Source organism: Papio anubis, chromosome 5 (assembly GCF_008728515.1).
Source record: "Papio anubis isolate 15944 chromosome 5, Panubis1.0, whole genome shotgun sequence".
Classification (NCBI taxonomy): Eukaryota; Metazoa; Chordata; class Mammalia; order Primates; family Cercopithecidae; genus Papio; species Papio anubis.
Genome location: NC_044980.1, coordinates 35,790,941 through 35,812,675, shown reverse-complemented (window position 1 = coordinate 35,812,675; position 21,735 = coordinate 35,790,941). Strand labels below are relative to the sequence as shown.

At 34.8% G+C, this 21,735-nt stretch overlaps 1 protein-coding gene across 9 annotated transcripts in view; it reads right to left on the bottom strand.

Moving 5' to 3' along the window:
* The window catches only part of NIPBL (NIPBL cohesin loading factor), a 193,021-nt gene that overhangs the window by 87,578 nt on the left and 83,708 nt on the right, over positions 1–21,735 (bottom strand). For 6 of the 9 annotated variants that reach the window (XM_031666111.1, XM_021939290.2, XM_031666109.1 and 3 more), the window contains 6 exons: positions 19,019–19,146; positions 15,710–15,809; positions 15,025–15,176; positions 6,031–6,191; positions 4,715–4,811; positions 302–928 (listed from right to left, as the gene is read on the bottom strand). In XM_031666111.1, the coding sequence (XP_031521971.1) occupies positions 302–928; positions 4,715–4,811; positions 6,031–6,191; positions 15,025–15,176; positions 15,710–15,809; positions 19,019–19,146 (1,265 nt within the window). Of the gene's footprint in view, positions 1–301; positions 929–1,465; positions 1,551–4,714; positions 4,812–4,903; positions 5,007–6,030; positions 6,192–15,024; positions 15,177–15,709; positions 15,810–19,018; positions 19,147–20,712; positions 20,817–21,735 lie in introns of those variants that run through there. The other 3 variants (XM_031666110.1, XM_031666112.1, XM_031666113.1) reach the window with 3 other exon arrangements.

Here is a 21,735-nt window from a genome sequence, read left to right as displayed (position 1 = left end):
GTCATATAGAAATGCTAATGTTCATTTTAGCAGAAAAGCACAAATAAGTAAAATCATATAGTATATAATGAGCAACAGACCTGCCGTTAGAGAATTACCAAATCTCATATAGTTGTTTCAGACAATAAATGAAATTGTTACAAATTTAACTTCTGTGTTATGAGTATTAGGAATAAAAATATATACTTGAGTAGACATAAATTATACAAAATATGAGAAAAAAAGTAATATGAAAAGAATTTTTGACACTGTAATTACATATTTGCCCAGATGATGAAGTGGCAATAATGAATTATTTTACCTTTATCTTGAACTTCTTTTGAGAAGCGCTCCCTTTCAATAGCTGATTCTCTCTCTATTCGCTCAATTTCAGCCAATGCATCCAATTCCACTTCATCATATATAGGTCCCTGTTGTGATACCTGTTGCTGATTCTGTACCACAGAAGTCTGGGGTTGTTTTGTAGCAACTGAAGTGTTCTGTTGTAAAACAGGCACTTGATTTGCTGGAAGGAATGCTGTTTGTTCTTGCTGCGACAAACATTGAGCAGCATTTAGTGGGCGGTTTACATCCTGTGGAGTAATGGGTGTTTTTGAAGTCTGTCCCGGGTACTGCACATTAAAAGGAATATCATTTTCTGAAACATTGCTATTTTCCACACCAGAAATCATATCCTCTTGCTGGTCCATGTCTGAAGACCTTACACGAGAAAGTCTTAATGTAAGTTTAGTAGAGTCCTTGGATGGAGAACTAATTATATCATACATTGCCGCTTTCTCACTCTGCTCTTTTTCATCCTTGCCTAACTTCATTTTCTTTTGCTTCTTTTGTTTTCTTTCTGGAGAATCTAGCAAGATATCTGGTGGAACATCTCGAGGTGATGAACAAGGTAGAGACTGAGATTGTAGGATTAAAGGCGGTCTTGAGCCTAGAAAAATAATTCGATAGAAATAATAGTTGTGCGGGTTTCACATTTTCTTACAATGTGATAGAAATATTAAGTGACAACATAGTAATGCTAGAAAAAATAAGAAATTATATGATTCAAGCTACTTATTCACAAAAGATGAAAAGAAAGCTTAAAGACTTGTCCCACACAGTTGTTTAGCTTGCTAGTAGATAATCTAAAACCTAGGTTTGAATCTAAGTATGAGTATTCAATTTTTCACACCAGTATTATTTCTGATTTTTGTGCCTATAATGTATAAATATTTAGCTTTATAAGGGTAAAAAGTTCATTGCTTCTAAAGATGATACAACACAAATATTTTGGGCATGACCATCTCTGTTCTTTCATGGACTATCTAGGAAAACGGATATATCCTGATTAAAGAAAGAATAAGTATGCTTTTGTTAAATTACACAAAAATAACAATTTAATCCTAGAAATCATCTCACATGAATACTACTGGGATGATAACAAAAAGCAAGTGGTCAATTTACAATTACTAAAGCCTTTACTTACTTCAAAAACTGGTGGTAAAGTATTGATTTATACTTTTATGCGGTCTTCTCTTTCTCCCTTAACATCATTCACATACTTGCTTCAGCTTGCTAATCCTCTTTTTATTAGAAAAATAAATAAGTTCAGTAAATTTCAAGGCCCAATAAAATATACTGAGCCCAGAGTCCATTAAATCAACCAATGTTATATGAAACAGGAAAGTGTTAAAAATAATCAGATGGAAAAATTATCCTAGTTAATAAGCCTTCAGACAAAAATTCTCTTTCAGACATGAAGGAAAAAGTGCACTGATATGCTTCAGAGATAATAGTATAACTGCATCTTAATAATGTATACATTTCTTATCATTAAACTATAAAATATTTAAAAACTTGTAGGAAATTGTAAAAATTGGTCAAGATAAAAGTTTTTTTTTTACAGACAGAACTTAAACCAAGAATTGCCTTAAATTAAGCTTTCACCGCTTTTATACTTTTTCCATGATACATAAATCTGGACTTTCAATTAGCAAGGTTAATGTATTTTAAATGTTATATATAAACATACAACTTTATTGAATCAAGTGTGATAAAGATGATATGGGAGCAATTAACTATAAATGTTAGTCTAAAGTCGTATCAATCATTCGTTTTTCCCTTTAGACTCAGCTTATATTAGACATTAAAAAGAAATGAACCTAACATTTTGTGTTGTAAAAGGTGCTTTACATATCAGTTCACTTGATTTTTACAACATTCTTGAGTATTATCATTAAAATTTTTCAGAAATGGCATGAAGCCTACAGAGGTTAACAAATTTGCCCAAGGTTATGTTGTTAACAAACTTGAAGATTTAAAACAAGATTTGTCTTAAGTCTGAATTGTAATACGCCATTATGTCTTTGTATTTAAATTCTATGTGGCAAATTAAATACATTTTAGAAAACTTCAAATTCTAACAATTAATCTAAAAATCAAGATAGACTGACTTACCCTTCAAAACTAGTTGGAAAACAACTTCATGACAGAAGTTCAAGCTTTTGATGAATAATATATTAGTGAGGTTATTTGCTTTAAAGTTTTCCATTTCTATCTAAAGTTTATCTACTATTTATCTATCTAATCTCAAGAGTCAGAAGAAAAAAAGCTAGTTATCTAGATCAATCACCTATCTCCCTGTTCTCTTTCCCTGGCAATCTAAATAACTTCTCACCTTGACAACATTTGTGGGATATGTATCTAACCTACAAATAGTTACTCTGGAAGTTTTTCTCCCTTTCAGAAGCTGGATTTTTATCCCCGAAAATTCATACAATTTACAGAATTTAAATGGCTCATAACAGCTCAACTTTTACCCTATGAAAAATGTCCTTGACAGAAAACCAAACACCACATGTTCTCACTCATAAGTGGGAGTTGAACAATGAAAACACATGGACCCAGGGAGGGGAACATCACACACCAGGGCCTGTTGGGGGGAAGGGGGAAAGAAGAGGGGGAGCATTAGGACAAATACCTAACGCAGGTGAGGCTTAAAACCTAGATGACAAGCCTGGTGTGGTGGCTCACGCCTGTAATCCCAGCACTTTGGGAGGCCAAGACAGGTGCATCACGAGGTCAGGAGTTCAAGACCAGCCTGACCAACATGGTGAAACCCCATCTCTACTAAAAATACAAAAAAAATTACCCGGGCATGTTGGCATGCGCCTGTAATCCCAGCTACTCAGGAGGCTGAGGCAGGAGAATCGCTTGAACCCAGGAGGCGGAGGTTGCAGTGAGCTGAGATCATGCCACTGCACCCCAGCCTGGGTGACAGAGCGAGACTCTGTCTCAAGAGAAAGAAAGAAAAAAAACCTAGATGACGGGTTGACAGGTGCAGCAAATCACCACGGCACATGTATACCTATGTAGCAAACCTGCACGTTCTGCACATATATCCCAGAACTTAAAGTAAAATAAAATTTAAAAAAATTTTTGAAAAAAAAAAAAAAAAAGAAAAATGTCCTTAATAAACAGTAGGAATGCAATCAGTGAAAAAAAGATCTTTACCACATCAGGCAGATACGAGGTAAAATATCTTTATGCTTTAGATGGCTATAATTAGAAATTCCCATGACTTGAGAGAATATATTACCAGCTATGTTAAAATTAATTATAAGCTAATTTTAAAAAGTAGAATACAGTATTCTCTTCCAACAAACTGATAATTAAAACTATTTGACTACAATTTTAAGTATTTTAAAAACTGGCTCAAACCTGGACTTAAATTCACAATTTTGTGAATCTGTTACAGATAGAAGACCATGCAAAGTTCTTTGAGAATTCAAAGATAAACTAAAATTCATGTACATAAAGTAGTATAAGTTCTTAGAAAAAATATAAACTAATAGCTTGAGGAGATTAGGGGAGGGCCCATGGAAGATCACCCATTTAACTTAGACCTGGAATAACAGAATTTTAAAAGGCAGAGATAAAAGTAGACGTGAGAGATTTAAGAATGTAACATAGAACAGGTTAGATTTGATAAATGACTAAATAGTTTAGAAGAGACGTTGTGATAAAACTTAAAATTTTTAAGGTACAATGATTCAGGATTGGAACAGCATTAAGAGAGATGGGATGACAGAAAGAACAGTGAAAAGCATTTCAAACATGAATTTGAAATATCCGCTAGGTATGAAGGAAGTTTTGTCTGGCAATGAAGAATTACAACTTGGGAGACAAGACTGGAGCCAAAGATTGATTTAGGAGTTTTATGCATAAAAGTAATCAATGATGTTAATGAAACTTAATAAAATGGCTGGGGAAAAAAGTATAATGGGTGATAGAAGGTCTAATAATAGAAATCTCGAGAATAAGGAGAAGAGCTAATGAAGAAAAAAAGTATCAATGAAAGAAGTAGGAGAAAAACAGATGGGCTCATATGAAGTAAGTCCTTTTGGAGGAAAGAGGAGGGCTGATCAAAAATTTCAAATGTTAAAGAGAAGAAGGTTGTGGTTTGAAAAGACCACTGGATTTATCAGAGAGAATGGATACTGGATATATCTGAGAATACTATCAATAGATTACTGGGTAAGTGGAAGATGAATGAATCAATGAATAGGGACAGATTTAAATCCCATGATCTAGACCTGCTTGTACAGGTTTATTTTTTTCCTACAATGAAAAAAAAATACAGAGTAACTTTTTAATATCTGCTTTAGGAAGTTTGAGTTCTTTATTCAACTTGAAATATAAAATATACAGAAGGAAATTTTAGTTACAGTAGTACCTTTAGGAGTTCCTTCACTTCCAGCAGGGGAGCATACTGGCTGTGGAGATCTCAAGGGAAAAGATGCAGCATTCCTCATTGTTGAAGAATCTCCATCCTAAAAATAGAGTACACAATTTATCTTTTGAATGACAGGAGAGGCTTTATAGAAATCTTAAAGAGAACCAACAAGAGACATAAATTACTGACAGGTAAAGTGTTGGAATTCAAAAGCATAATTCTTCTGCACTTTCCTGTTTTCTTCTTGGTATATCTTAGAAGAATTGAAATTGTATCCAAAAGAATCAACAGCCTAAGCATGGCAATGAATAAGAAAATTTGTATTACTAGTATGCTCCATTTTTGTTTGCTTTTTTCTACCAAAGGAGCTATGAGTACTCTACCAGCTGGTAAATGTCTTGAGGGCAGAGTTTATTGTCATCTGTATTATCCTTAGACACATGCAGCTTACATAAAATACAACAAATCAATAACAAGGCAAATTTCCAGAATATGGAATATTTTAATAACATCAAGACAACATTAAATTTCAGACACAAAACTCTGTACAAGTATTAGAGGGAAAAGGAGACAAGTACTAATAAATAAAGGCTCATTATCTTAAAAAAAAATTTAGTGTGAGCAGTATTAACCTAAAACTGAAGTATTTCATTAAGAACCTAAACCTTGAGGCCAGGGGTCAGCCAACTATTTTTTTTTTTTTTTCCAGGGAGTCTCTGTCGCCCAGGCTGGAGTGCAGTGGCCTGATCTCCACTCACTAAAAGCTCCGCCTCCCGGGTTCACGCCATTTTCCTGCCTCAGCCTCCCGAGTAGCTGGGACTACAGGTGCCTGCCCCCACGAGCAGCTAATTTTTTTCTGTTTTTAGTAGAGACGGAGCTTCACTGTGTTAGCCAGAATGGTCTCCATCTCCTGACCTTGTGATCCACCTGCCTCAGCCTCCCAAAGTGCTGGGATTACAGGCGTGAGCCACTGTGCCCAGCCAGCCAACTTTTTTACATAAAGGAACAGAGAATAAATATTTCAGACTCTGTGGGCCACACACAGTCTCTGTCACATACTGCTTTTTTTTTTTTTTTTTTTTTTAAATAACTCTTTATAAACGTAAAAACCATTCTCACTTTGTGGTTCAGGCTACTGGTCACACTTGACCAATCCTACTCTAGACTAAGCTCTGTATGTGCAGGAGCCATGTTGTACTCAGTAGGCTAGTATAATGATATACGGTAGGTATCATTCAAATTTTGAAATGGAAATAATAGGTTATATGACAAATATTAGAACTATTTTATCACCTTAATGATAATATATTACATACGTCACTACTTAGCCTGTGCACCATGTGTAGGTAGTCCTCACTTGAACCATGTCTAGGATTATCAGCATGATGATTAGCTGAATTGCCAGACAACGGACCAGAAACTTTATTATCATGTATGTTTCTCAAACCACCTGCAACAATGGGACTTGATACCGACGCTGAAATTAATAAGAATAAAAAAAAGGTTTATTAAAAAATTCTTAACATCCTTGGAGAATAGTAATTATTCACAAATATTTTAAGCATATAGAAATTACAGAGAATAATATAACAGATACTCATGTACTGACTACTTAGTTTGATCAAATCTTAACACTCTGCCAGATTCCGATCTGTTTTTGAAAAGAACTAAACCATTACAAATATAGTTGAAGATCTCCATTTATCTGTTATTTCTCTCCTCTATTTCTTTCCTTTTACTCCTTAGAGGTAACCACTATTTTGACTTGGGTTTATTCTGCCTATGTGTTATCTTTATGCCTTTGCTATGCATGAATATATTCCTAAGTAATTCATTGTGTTTTTACATTATAATTTTATATAGGTGATATATGTATCTATCCTTATATAACTTGTTTTTCCATTTAATATTATGTTGAGATTATATATTATATATATTTTTTATATATACAGTTTTAAATTCTATTATTTATTTTAGACACCTCTGTTGCCCAGGCTGGAGTTCACTGGCATGATCATAGCTCACTGTAAGCTCAAACTCCTGGGTTCCAGTGATCCTCTTGCCTTAGCCTTCTGAGTAGCTAGGACTACAGAAATCTGCCACCACACCTGGCTTTTTCTTTTTTTTGGTAGAGATAGGGTCTTGCCATGTTGCCCAGGCTGGTCTTAAACTCCTGGCTTCAAATGATCCTTCTGCCTTATCCTCCCAAAGCACTGGGATTACACGCAGATGTGAGCCACTGTGCCTGGCCTAAATTCATTTCTTTTGTACAGTACTCATTTCATACAGCACTCTGCTGTATGATGTACACTATTTATTTGTTCTTTCTTACGTGGATGTTCAAATTGCTTAAAATGCTTGCTGCCATAAACAATGCTGCAATGTATGTTCTTGTACATGAGGACTCTTTTTATAAATGTGTAAGAGCTCTGGGTGCTAATACCTAGGAGTGAAATTGCTGGGTATGCATTTTTAAACCTTACCAAATAACAGATTACTTATGACCATTTGTATTCATTGGTAGCATATGAGAGTTCCCACTGTTGTATATCCTTGCCAATAATTTTCATCATTCTAAGGGTAGGAAACATTTCTAATAGTCACTTGTATCTTCTAAAGGCCTTACAGTTTTGGTTTTTCAGTTAGGTATTTAACCCATGTAAAACTCATTTTTAAGTGTGAGACAGGGATCCAACGTTACTTGTTTCCACATGAATAACTAGCTGTCTCTGCACCATTAATTAAAGAAATCATTCTTTCCCCTATTAAGATACGATGTGATAGGGACCAAGTTTCCATTTGTCCATGGGTATGTTCCTAAGCTCTTCATCATGTTCCACTTCACTATGTGTTATTTTTCCATGCCTGCACAAATCTTGACTGCTGTTAGACTGAGCTGCTACACTTCATTCCTTATTATTTTGTCTATGCTTGAACTTCTACTATATCAATTTTTAGAAGCAGGTTGAATTTCACAAAAACCTTTCTTGAGATTTTTTATCAGTGTTATACTGAATTTACAGATATGGGTATAATAATCTTTACCCTACTGAGTCTTCCTATCCATGAAGATGGCACAACTCTTCATTTTCTTAAGTTTTCTTCTATCTCTTTCAAAAGTTTTGTAATTTGCTCCACAAAAGTCTTTTAAATCTTTCATTAAATTTATCCTAGGTATCTTGTGGTGTTCCTTTAAATTGTTAATGATATCAAAAAAGATTATAATTATACCTGCTTATTTCTGGTACACAAAAATGCAATTAATTTCATTATAATGATGTTGTATCCAGTAACTAAGTGGAATGCTTTTATTAATTCTAGTATCTTGTCTGCAGCTTATCTCAGATTTTCTATGAAGACAATTATATCACCTGAAAATGACACCTTTTTCTTCCTTACTAATAATTATACATAGTTTTAACGCTTCTTTTCTTCCTGTATTGGCTGGGACACCCACTAAATAAATGTGATTATAGGTATTCATGTCCTGTTCCTGAATTGAAACAAAATGTTTCTAATTTTTTTCTACCACTAGGTAAGATTAAATCAATCTCTTCTCTTTTTTTTTCCCCCCATACAGATGGGGTCTTGCTGTATAGCACAGGTTAGACTCAAACTCCCGGGCTTAAGTGATCCCCCTGCCTCGGCCACTTGAGTAGCTGGGACTACAGGTGTATACCGTCACACTCAGCTTAATGTATTTTTTTTTTTTTTTTCGAGATGGAGTCTTGCTCGGTTGCCCAGGCTGGAGTGCAGTGGGCGATCTCAGCTCACTGCAAGCTCCGCCTCCCAGGTTCACGCCATTCTCCTGCCTCAGCCTCCCAAGTAGCTGGGACTACAGGCGCCCGCCACTACGCCTGGCTAATTTTTTTTGTATTTTTAGTAGACACGGGGTTTCACCATGTTAGCCAGGATGGTCTCGATCTGCTGAAATCGTGATCCACCAGTCTCGGCCTCCCAAAGTGCTTAATGTATTCTTATTCAGTGAAAAGTTTTAAATGACATGTATGGAAATTGAATCTTTCTGAATGCTCTTTTGAGACCTATTAAAAGGCTCACACGACCCCAGCCCGATAATCTGAATTATACTGTCTTCTACTAACCAATTCATATATATATCCAATTTTGTCACATTGGTTGATAACACTGCTTATTTTATTTTATTTTATTTTTTGAGACAGTGTCTCACTCTGTTGCTCAGGCTAGAGCGCAGTGGCGTGATCTCAGCTCGCTGCAACCTCTGCCTCCCAGGCTCAAGCCATCCTCCCACCTCAGCCTCCAAGTAGCTGGGACTACAGGCACACACCACCATGCCTGGCTAATTTTCTGTAGAGAGAGATGGGAGTTTCACCATGTTGCTCAGGCTGGTCCTCAGCTGCAAGCAACCTGCCCGTTCTGGCCTCCGAAAGTGCTAGGATTATAGGAGTAAGCAACCATGCCTGGCCTGGTTTCTTAATATTTGTTTAAAAATGTTGTTTCACCTTAAGGCTTAAGGATCACTTAAGCCCAGGAGTTTGAGTCTAGCCTGTGCAATACAGCAAGACCCCATCTGTATGGAAAAAAAAAAAAAGAGAAGAGATTGATTTAATCTTACCTAGTGGTAGAAAAAATTAGAAACATTTTATTTCAATTCAGGAACAGGACATGAATGTTCACGTATGATGACTGATTTATAATTTTGCTTTCTCATACTCCCCTCACTTCACCTGGTTTTGGTATCCAGATTGTAATTTAACTTTATAAAAAGAGTTGAGAAAGTGTTGCTGTTTTTCTTTTTTCTGGAATGGATTAAGATTAGAATATCTCGTCATTCCATGCTTGATAGAACTTGTTAAAACAGTCTGAGTATATGATTCTCCTTTTCCTTTTTTTTCTTTTTGAGACGGAGTCTTGTTTCAGTCCGGCTGCAGTAGCCGATCTCGCTCACTGCAAGCCTACCGGTTCACTTATTCTTCCCGCCTCACTTCCCGAAAGAAGCTAACGCTGTGCCTCGGGCCACCTCGCCCGCTACTTTCGCTTTAGTAGAGACGGGTTTCACCGTGTTAGCCAGGGATGGTCTGATCTCCTGACCCGTGATCCCCGCCTGCCTCGCCCTCCCAAAGTGCTGGGATTTGAGCCAATCACACCGGCCTCTTTCCCTTTCTTTTAAGGGAGGTAGATTTTGGACTACGGAGTGAGGTATATGAATTTTAAATTATATGGTAGATATTGTCAAACAAATGGTTCTCTAAAAAAGTTGCACCAATTTATATCACTACGAAGACTGAAATGTTTATCAATTTGATATAAAATTTTATTTCATCTTAATTTTGAATGCATCCCTTTATGAGCTAAGGTGACCACAATTTCATATATTTATTAAATCTTTCTGTATCGACTTGGCTATTCATTTCCAGTAAATTGCCTGTTTACTTCTTTCGTTTCTGTCTTCTTACAGATCTGTATGAGATTTCAGTATATAAAAAAAATCAATACTTTGTGTTTACAATAAATGCATATTTCCCCATATTTGTTTTATATTTATGTAATTTATATATTTATGTTCTCTTATACACAAATTTATAATTAATCTTTTTTTTTTTTTTCATTTCTACGATCCAGGTTTTCGGTCTGCTTAGAAATAACGCCTTCTCAACTCTTAGAATACCAAAACTTTGCCCAAATGTTTTTCTTATAATTTTATGACTTAAAAAATATAAACAGCTTATTAATCTAGAACACTTTTGCTTTCGGTGATCCAGGAATCCAGCTAAAATTGCAAAATACCTAGACAATCACCAACATCATTTATTAAACAATCCATTCTTATATGCTGATTTTAAAATGTAATCTTTAGAATGATGTAATTTTTAAACATCATTTTTCCAATGACTGTGTAAAAACCGATAAAATGAGATTCACTGAATGTTACACCCTTTAAGTAAAAGATTAATGGGAAATTGCATATTTACCGGATATCAAAGTATCATCCCACAGATTATTTATGAATTGCAAAGGGAAAAATATGTACTTTTACAATAAAGAGAGGTTCACCACCTAAACACCACTGATATACTGAGACCATTTTATGATAATGATAAGATACAATGTAAAGTGCACAACATTGCTTATCAAGTACTCTTGCCAAAAATGTATAACTGGAAACTAGTAAAACCTTAAAGCTAACTTCTACTTGATAGGAAATACAGAAAACAAATTAAACAACACCAGCAGAAAAGAGTGGAGTTTAGAATATGAAATATTCTACAACGAAAGTGGCCAAACTCTTCAAAAACCAAAAATTAGTGGCATGGGGGGAAAAAGGTATCAGACTGCTTTAGATTAAAAGAGCCTCCATAAGAGATGCAAAAATCAAATGCAATGTGTGAAAAGCTAGATTTGAACATGCTTTGAAAAGATATTAAAGTCATATTTAGGACAAGTGGATTGGTAAAAGTCAAATATATTCTGGATATTAGATGATACCACAGAACTGACCTTAAGTTTTTTACAATTATTACCTTTGGTTTTTATATAGGAGCATATCCTTCTTAGCAGATATACTTAAGGACAAAGTGGCAGGATACCTGTTGGTGAAGGGGTTCATTGTGCTAATCTTAGAACTTTCTGCAGTTAAATTTTTGTAATATAAAGTTGAAAAAAAAATGCAACCTTTCTCAATAGTCTAAATTGTCCTATTTCTGCATTCTCTCTGTCCTACTGACCTATCCACTTGTTCCCTGCCAGACTAATTTTTTTCCTTTTCAAAGAAAATTATGTTTTATTATTGACAGATAATAGAGGCATAGATTTCTGGGATACACGTGGTAATTAAATACATTCATATAATTTGTAAAGATTGCATCAGTGTAATTGAGATACCCACCACCTTAAATATTTGTCTTTTCTGTATGGGAAAAACATTCAAATTATCTTCTTCCGGCTATTTTGAAATATAGATTGCTGTCAACTAGTCACCCTACTGAGCCATCCAACACTAAATGTTATTTCTCCTATCAAACAGTATATTTGTCTCCATTAATCAAGCTCTCTTCATCGCCTCCCTCCTCTACCCTTCCCAGCCTCTGGTAACTTCCAATCTATTCTCTATGTTCTTAAGATCCACTTTAATTGTCACATATGAGTGAGAACATATAATATTTGTCTGTGCTTTGCTTATTTCACTTAAGATAATGACCTCCAGTTCCCTCTATGTTGCTCAAAATGACAGGACTTTACTCTTTTTTTATGGCTAATATTCCATTGTGTATACATATACCTTTTCTTTATTTATTCATCCACTGATGGACACTTGTTTGATTCCATATTTTGGCTATTTTGTGAATAGTACTGCAATAAACATGGGCTTGCATACCTTCAGTATACTGATTCCCCTTCTTTTGGATATATACCTACTAATGGAATTGCTGGATCATACAGTAGCTCTATTTTTAGTATTTTGAGAAACTGCCATACAGTGTTCCAAAGGCTGTACTAATTTACATTCCCACCAACAGGATATGAGGCTTCCCTTTTCTCCACATCTTCACCAGTATTCACTATTACCTATATTTTTGAAAAAGGCCATTTTAATTAAGGCAAGATAATATCTCACTGTGCTTTTTATTTGTATTTCTCTGATGATGAGTGATGTTCGGCATTTTTTGCTGTATCTGCTGGCCATTTGTATGTCTTCATTTGAGAATGTTTACTCACACCTTTTGGCTATCTTTTAATTTGTTTTTGTTATTATTGTTTTGGTAATGAGGTCCTTATATATTATTGATATTCTAGTTATTAATCACTTGTCAAACAGTTTGCAAATATTTTCTCCCATTCTGTGGGCTGTCTTTTCACTTCGTTGTTTCTTTTGCTGTACAGAAGCTTTTTAGCTTGATGTAATCCCATTTGTCTATTTCTTCCTTTGGTTGCCTGTGCTTTGAAATCTTAAACAAAAAGTATTTTGCACAGACCAACATCCTGGAGTGTTTCTTCAATGTTTTCTTCTAGTAGTTTCATAGTTTCATGTCTCAGATTTAAGTATTTAATCCATTTTGAGTTTATTTTTCACAGCATTATTTATCGAAGAGACTGTCCTTTCCTCCTTTTATGTTCTTGGTGCCTTTGTCAAAAGTAAGTTGTCTGTAAATATCTGTATTCTCTCTGGGATTGGTCTGTGTGTTTTTATGCTAGCAACAAGCCGATTTGGTTACTATAATGTATTTGGTTACTTTGTAATGTATTTTTAAGTCAGGTAGTGACTTTGTTCTTTTTCCTCAGGATTGCTTTGGCAATTTGGGGTCTTTTTTGGTTCCATGTAAATTTTTTCTATTTATGTGAAGAATGTCATTGGTATTTTGATAGGGATTACACTGAATATGCAAACTGTTTTGGGTAGTACTGACTAAATTTTTTTATTTAGAATAACTTCAATATCTGGGTGAGGCTAATCCCCGACTAAGGTTTTTATTTCTTTATCTGAGCGTTTCTAAGAAATGACACAATACTGAATAGGTCCTCAAACTATATTAAATAGCTAAGTTGATTTTGTTAAAAAACAACACATTTCTTAGAGTTAAAATTTACATTCTTTTTTATGCACATTCATGTGTATATGGACATTTACACAAGAAACAGATGTGCTCTTCTGACATTTTTCCTCTAATTAATTACATGTAAAATGTCCCTCAGATTTTTGTGTACCAGAGTATACCAGTATATTACAAATATTAAGCATCTACATATACACATAGATATGTATGTATGGCACTCACACTCAATTCAGTAATTTTCTAAGTGTCTATTTCTTTTCAAGACAGACCTCAATTTGTCACCCAGGCTGGACTGCAATGGTGTGATCATGGCTCACTGTAGCCTTGACCTTCTGGGTTCAAGCAATCCTCTTACCCCAGCCTCCTGAGTAGCTGGGACTACAAGTAACTGCCACCATGCCTGGTTAATTTTTTTTTTTTTTTGTAGAGACAGGGTTCCACTGTGTTGCCCAGGCTGGTCTTGAGCTCCTGGGCTCAATTGATTCTTCTGCCCCAGCCTCCTACAGTGCTGGGATTACAGGCGAGTACCACCGCACCTGGTTGTGTCTATTTCAAATGTGTCAAATTTGCTTCCCAGTTTCTCCTTGAGTTCGTGCGTAAAAAAAGCTCAACCTAATATTTCATTATCTGGTTTTGGGAAACCAGAGTTAGCTGTTTTGATGGATGACAAAGTTAAAAGTTTATAAATTAATAAGTTTATTAATGAATAAAGTTTCAACTTCATGCATAATAAACAAGAACACACATGTAGAAATTAGTGACTGAAAGCAAATTTTTAAAATTTGCTGTTAATTAAGGAGGACAAAAATAAAGATGTTTTGTATTATCCTTTGCACTTTTCTGCTTTAAAAAATTTCTTTAAAACATATAAATTTATACTAATAATAAATCAATTATTTAATAACCATGAAATATATCTCAAGGCAATATAACCTTAAAAAGACATCATAATATTAACGTTATAACATTAAGAACTAATAATCAAGTGAGAATTGGTAATTTAATCTCAAATTTTTGCATCTAAGATTAATTTTCCTCTACTGTGCTACAGTAAATTTTTACAGTATAGTAAGTTTTTCATAGTAGTCATCCCTCAGTATCCATGAGGGATTGGTTCCAGTATCTTCTGTGAATACCAAAATCTGCAAATGCTCAAAAGTCCCTCATATAAAATGCACAATACCTGCATATAGCCCTATGCACTATATAGTACTTTAAATCATCTCTAGATTACTTACAATGCCTCTACAATGTAAGTGCTATGTAAACAGTTGGTATACTGTATTGTTTATGTAATAATGACAAGAAAACATGCCTGTACATGTTCCGTACAGACTCAATTTTTTTTTTCCAAATATTTTCACTCAGCATTTGGTTGAATCCATGATGCAGAACCCATGTATGTGAAAGGCTGACTGTATCTACTTTACCAATTAAAATGTAATTGTCCCTTGGCTTAGTGCTAATGTAAGAAGAAGGAGCAACTTTAAAAAACGCAATTCTTCTTAATTTCATACCTAAATATACTTAGTTATACAATAACTGAATCCAAAAAGCCAAAATGACACTGCTCCTTTCACCTCCTAAAATGACAAATTTTCAAATGGTAAGTGTAACATGTTTTAATGATTTAAACCATATCTTTAAAAAGGTTCACTGACAAATAAGTATACAGTATAGTATTTTAGTTTGTGTTTAATAATTATATTTTGAAAAACAAATTTGCTTGGAATTAAAGCACTTGGACATTCCCAGTAAAGTTACAAACAATTTTCTTACCTTGCTGCATCTGTGGATGTGTTGTGTAACTTGAAGGATGGGAATATGGCATGTATCCTGCAGGGCTTTGTGGGGCGTATGGACTAGGCACTGGGCTATTTTGCTGTGGCATAAATCTGTTCCCAGAGCTTGTCTGTGGTGGCACAAACCGGCTAAAACCCAAAATCCAAATAAAAAATATAAGGAAATAAAATAAACATGCTATTCCTTGAAATTTGACTGTCACAAAGTCCTCTGAACTCTAGTTTATATATGTACAATCTATGCAAATAGAAGAATCTTGCAAAATAGTCAAATAATATACAAAAATTGTTCGCAATTCATAATCAAAGAGTTACAATAAAAAAGTTTTTAAAAGCAGGTAATTTGTTTACTTATATAAAAGTACCAATCTGTTTAAGGTACTTAAAGCCATGTTCCCTAAATCTTACCTCAAACACATTAGTTATTTTAACATTCTTTTGTCTGTATGAAATTACATTACTAAGATGGTAGCTACTTCAATTAGCATATTAGACTATTTCCATATACAACATTTTAAGGCAAATGCACAAGTGAATTACTATTTAAGTATTTCAACTATTTAAACTCTAAATAATCCACCATTACCTAAATGTATGAACCATATATTCACCAGCATATTCACCACAGAAGACATTTAATAAATGATATATACACATATTACCTGGAGGGGCTATGTGAGATAGTGGTTTGTTGATAATTGGAAGATGCAGGACTACTGTGCATGGAATTCTGAGAAAGTTTATACTGAGACATCATCATTCCTATGCAAAACACAAAAATATAGAATGTTATTTTCTTCTAGCAGTAAAGTGTCCTTTAAATAACTGAAATCAGTTATTCTTTCACAAACATGCCAGAGATTTTTTTTGATCAATGTTTTCATTTCAAAGAGCAAAATATAGACACTGTAAAACTGTAAATTTGAAGAACAATTTTATTACAGCACCATTTTCCATAAAACTAATTCAGGACTAGAAACAGAGATTATAATATTTTTAAAAATTTCACTTGCTTACTCAATATTCTATTATTTAGTCTTAGAATTCAAAAGATTTTTTAAAAAGTTGTCTTATCTAACCTCGCACCTAACACAATACACTTCCTTCTACAATAGGACTCAGAGTAGTTTTTATTACATGAATATTTTATCATATACACCTTTCATGCTTGGGAACTTAATTTCACAAAGCTATTTGTATTATGGTTCAGACATAGGTTTTGAAAAGTACTTTATTTATGGGTCAAAAGTTTGAATTCCTGCAATTTCCATCTGAATGTCTTTTGAAGCAAAACAGAATGTACCTATTCCTTCTTTCACAATAACTCTTTGTCACATAGTAGGGATTAACAGAATATTTGATTAAAAAATAAAAACTTGAGAACAGCGTTCTGGTTCTTACATTTATTTTCAAGCCAGACATTATTTCTCAAATATTATGCAAATAGCATTTCATTATACAGGAGACATAGAAAAATTCACTTATTTAGATATTTCAGAATCAGATAAAAATCTATAAATAACACCCTGAATTTTCTTATGATTTCTATAGCCGAACTCTCTTTTGGGAGCTGCAAACATCAAATTATATTTCCAAATTTCATTTCCTGCTGTTGTTACAAAAAGTGCCTTTCACTAGAAATATTCATACAGAAGTTCATTTGCTAAGAGTACTACAAAAGGGATTGTAGCTGAAAGAAATTAGGTTTCAAAATCACCTCTCAGTCTACCATTGAAGGGTGTTTTCTTAAGTATGTAGTCTAAATTTCAACTTCTGACTTTTCTTTTCCAACTCAAACTCAGCACAAAATTGTTTTGCTCCATAGCTTAATAGCTTAATTACTATAATTATTGTTGCTGGAGGTTTTTTTTCTTTTTCTTTTTCTTTTGGAGGGAGATGAATACTCAATGAGACAGGAGTTAAAAAGCTTTTCCCCCCTGAATTAACAGTCATCACTGGGACAAACTGGAATTACTAGTTTGAAAGCAATGGCTTTCTAAATAAAAGGGATAAATGAAATTCTTACAGTCCTTTTCAATTAGCTCTAAGTTCCAAAGAACTATGATTAAAGTGATTTGCATTTTATTAAATTTTCTCCACATGCATGACTCATATTTAAACTTACCAACCCCCAAATCAACTTTTTAAATTTCTATTTTATTTTTATTTTTTATTTTTTAATGAGACAGGATCTCTCTGTGTTGCCCAGGTTGGTCTCGAACTCCTGGGCTCAAGCAATCCTCCTACCTTGGCCTCCCAAGTGCCGGGATTACAGGCGTGAGCCACCACGCCCAGCCAGCTTTTAAAATTTCAAAGCCATATATCACCAGGAAAATGCTTTAATAAAAAAAAAAACCATGCAACTAATCGATTAATTTTAAATGCTAGTTTATGCTTTTACAATGTAGGGTATATAGAAATCAATGTTTTGGACTAAAAAACAAGTGTATGTAGTATAAAACACAAAATATGTGACTGAGAGGTGAATACTCTAAAAGTTTTTATTAGAGTGATTTACTACCCAAATACTCAAAAATGTAAGCTGCAAAAATGTAGTATTAGTAACCTTAGATCCATTTATCCAATACTAGATTTACTCACATTCTCATGTAACTAATACTCCCACTCTATTAGTCTTTCTTCCAATCAACTCTTTCCATAATTTCTTTCAATTCCAACATTTTTCCAGAAAGTATTCATAACTCTAGCTTCCTCCATTATTTATATCTGTCTCCTACTACTGCAATCTAACTTATTAGTTCTGGTGAAGACAGAGCACTGTCCTGCATACCTACCTTCAACTTGCTAAAAGGCAAGTCAGTCAGAAGCATCCCCATTATGCATTTTGAGGAATCGACAGTAACTATGCAATTGCTTTCAAAATACCATTCAAACAACACAAATACACAGAATCAGCAAAGTAACGTTATTTAAAGGAAATGGAATAGGAAGCATCATGGAAGTGCTGCCAACAAAGTAAACCAGAATGAATTTGGCAAAATTATTTTCTTTTTTTCTTTTTTTTGAAGACAGGATCTTGCTCTGTTGCTCAGGCTGGAGTGCAGTGGTGCAATCTCAGCTCACTGCAGCCTTGACCTCCTGAGTTCAAGTGATCCTCCCACTTCAGCCTCCCAAGTAGCTGGGACTACAGGTGCACGCCATAACAGCTAGCTAATTGTTGTATTTTTTTGTAGAGACAGGCTGGTCTTGAACTCCTGGCCTGAGGCAATCCACCTGCCTCAGCTTCCCAAGGTGCTGGGATTACAGGTGTGAGTCACTATGCCCAGCAAATACAGTTATTTAATTAACAAAGTTGAACTTTCTGAAGTTGTCTAAGCTATTCCCTCCCTGACTATTTTAATCTTGAGAGCCAAACAGGCACTTGGGCTTGTCAAATTCGGTAAACTTGAACAGAACAATGCTCTTAACCCAAAGGTACTCCGTGACTACATAAAAATTATATCTGTGTTGGATGTAATATTTTTATTATTTTATAATACTATGAATCAATTTTTCTTTAAAAATACTTAACCAATTTTTCTGTTGCTAAGGCAACAGGAGTATTAAATCAATTACTAGAAAACCATGAATACAGAATCACAATCAGTATTAAAACTCTATATACCTGCTACAATGTACATGTTCAAAAGCTTTGCAAATATTTGATTAATGAAAGACTTATTTCAAATTAATTCTGATTTTCCAAAACAAAAAAAAATTTTTAAGCTGAGTAAACTGATATATTCCAAAATATGTAACAAAATACACTTAAAGCTTTGTCTAATTCTCAAGGAATTTAGTTACATATTAAACTACAAGAATCTTATCAATTTAGTTTCCTTCTTGTTCTTGGCTTGACTGAAGGCATAAACATGGCATTCCTGATAGGCCAGCTTGTTAAAGAAGACACCTGGATTTAAATATGTATAAAACAAGTTCTGATATGGGAATTCAGTTATTAAGAAACTCACCACTTTGTACATATCTGTTCTGCATGCTTTTCTCCCTGAAAACATTAGGACTCCTTGCCAGGACGGCCTGCAACAAGACTGGTATGTCACCTTCTGGGTCATCACTGCCAAGGTTATCTTTCAACTCTCTGGCATTGAGAAAATAAATATCAAAAATTAAAATGGTGACTGATTCTTAAGAAGACTTATCGTATAAAAGTAAATCACACTGGTATGGCCAACGATATGAATTTTCTCTTTTTTTTTTTGAGACGAAGTATTGCTCTTGTCCCCCAGGCTGGAGTGCAATGGTGCAATCTCGGCTCACTGCAACCTCCACCTCCCAGGTTCAAGTGATTCTCTTGCCTCAGCCTCCTGAGTAGCTGGGATTACAGGTGCCTGCCACCACGCCCAACTAATTTTTGTATTTTTAGTAGAGATGGGGTTTCACCATGTTGGCCAGGCTGGTCTTTAACTCCTGACTTCAGGTGATCTGCCCACCTCAGTCTCCCACAGTGCTGGGATTACAGGCGTGAGACACCACAACCGGCCCAACAGTTATGAATTTTCAAATACGCTATCCCTGGGAGCAATATAATTATCAAAAATAACAGAGAGGGATTCTTCTAAGGACACTCTTTTTTCTTCATTTTACTTTACACAGTCGGGGAAAAAAGCCCAAAACACTATTTTATTGAACTAAGAGTTTAATTTCCAAGTAGTTTTAGAATAGAAAAGAAATATATTCTATTCTAAACTACTCAAAATAATGGAAGGGTAGAGAAGTGATAGTTATACAAAAAGTTGATATTTGTTATTGGAATATATTTTCTTACATCTGAAAATGAGTGACTCTGACTTTCTGGGAATGTCTTACAAATAAGATATTGTTGCCACACTGATTAAGACAAGAGCCAGAGGTTATGTAATTTTTCCATCTTATATTGTTTTCTCAAATAATGTCATGGTGGGGGGAAAGCAGAAACCAAACAGCAAATTTCAATACCTTCACAGCAGCAATTTTCAATAAACTTTAATGCAAGTAGCAAATTAAATTCACAACCATGGAGATGATGATAAAACTAAGCATAGGCAGTGTTTTAATTTTACATTATACATGTCAGTGTTCTACTCATTGGATCTAATCATGAAGACCTATAAAGATGTTGTCCAATGATAAGACTCACTACATTTCTAGGGCAATCTTAAGGGAGCTCTCCATAAAATAAGTCCTTATTTTATGTGTGCTATTTCCTTTACATCTTTAAATATTTGGTGAAAACTACTGAATAAGTATGTACAAGCATATTAAGAAGTACGAGGCTACGGGTGGCTCACTAAACCAGCACTTTGGGAGGCTGAAGTGGGTGGACTCAGGAATTTGAGACCGGCCAGAATGGTGAAACCCGTCTCACTTAAAATACAATTAGCTGCGGGTGCCGGGCCTGTATCCCCAGCTACTCAGGAGGCTGGAGGTGATCGGTGTGTGAACCCAGAGGTGGAGGGTTGAGAGCAAGACCGCACCATTGCACTCCAGGCCTGGGGAGACACCTCTGTCTCAAAAAAAAAAAAAAAAAAAAAAAAAAAAGAAAGGTGATTTAAATATTGCTGAATTTTGGGAGTGACAAAATATTAGTAGTAGTATACTTCTTTCTGATTTTAACCAATCATTTCTCAGCTTCTCTATTAGAAAATCCATTTAGTAAGCATCTCACCTTAGCGTCATCAGCTTTAAAAATGTCCCCAAAGTATGTACTGCATCTAATGCAGACACCTGTCCATTATAATGTGTTTATCCTCATTCCCCTACATGATGAATCTTTAAATTAAAAAAAAAAAAAAAAAAGAATGTGAGGTTACATGAGTAACATTGTGTGGTGGGATATGAAGGGATAAGAATGAGAAATTTTACTTTTTACACATTTTTGTGTTGTTGTTATAAATATGATTTGGTTTTGCAGTGAAAAAAATATTTTTTTTTTCCCCAGTGCAGTGGCGTGATCTTGGCTCACTCTGCCTCCCGGGTTCAAGTGATTCTCCTGCCTCAGCCTCCCGAGTAGCTGGAACTAAGGCATGCGCCACCATGCCCAGCTAATTTTTGTATTTTTAGTAGAGACAGGGTTTCACCATGTTGGCCAGGATGGTCTCAATCTCTTGATCTTGTGATCTGCCTGCCTGGGCCTCCCAAAGTGCTGGGATTACAAGTGTGAGCCACCGCCCCTGGCCGAAAAATAAATTTTAAAAGGTATACCTGTGCAAAAAATTGTAAATATGCTATATAATTTAAATCAATTTTATTTTAAAAAGTTTACTGTGTGAAAATACATACCTATAATTAGATGGTAGAGTAAATTCTAGGAAAACTTAGTCCCAAACTCTATAACAGCCTTTCATGGAGTTAGCCCTTGAATTCTTATACTTCTCCTGAAAAGCATGTAAGCCTACTCCAAAAAAAGCTAGTAGCATAGTCTATTAGAGTCTGTGAATTTTAACTACTCCAGCAATATCAGGAAAAAGGGATATAGTTTCTTTTTTTTTTTTTGAGACAGGGTCTCGCTCTTTCGCTCAGGTTAGAGTGCAGTGGCTCGATCTCGGCTCACTGCAAGCTCCGCCTCTCTGATTCACGCCATACTCCTGCTTCAGTCTCCTGAGTAGCTGGGACTACAGACGGCCGTCACCACGCCCAGCTAATTTTTTTTTTGTATTTTAGTAGAGACGGGGTTTCACTGTGTTAGCCA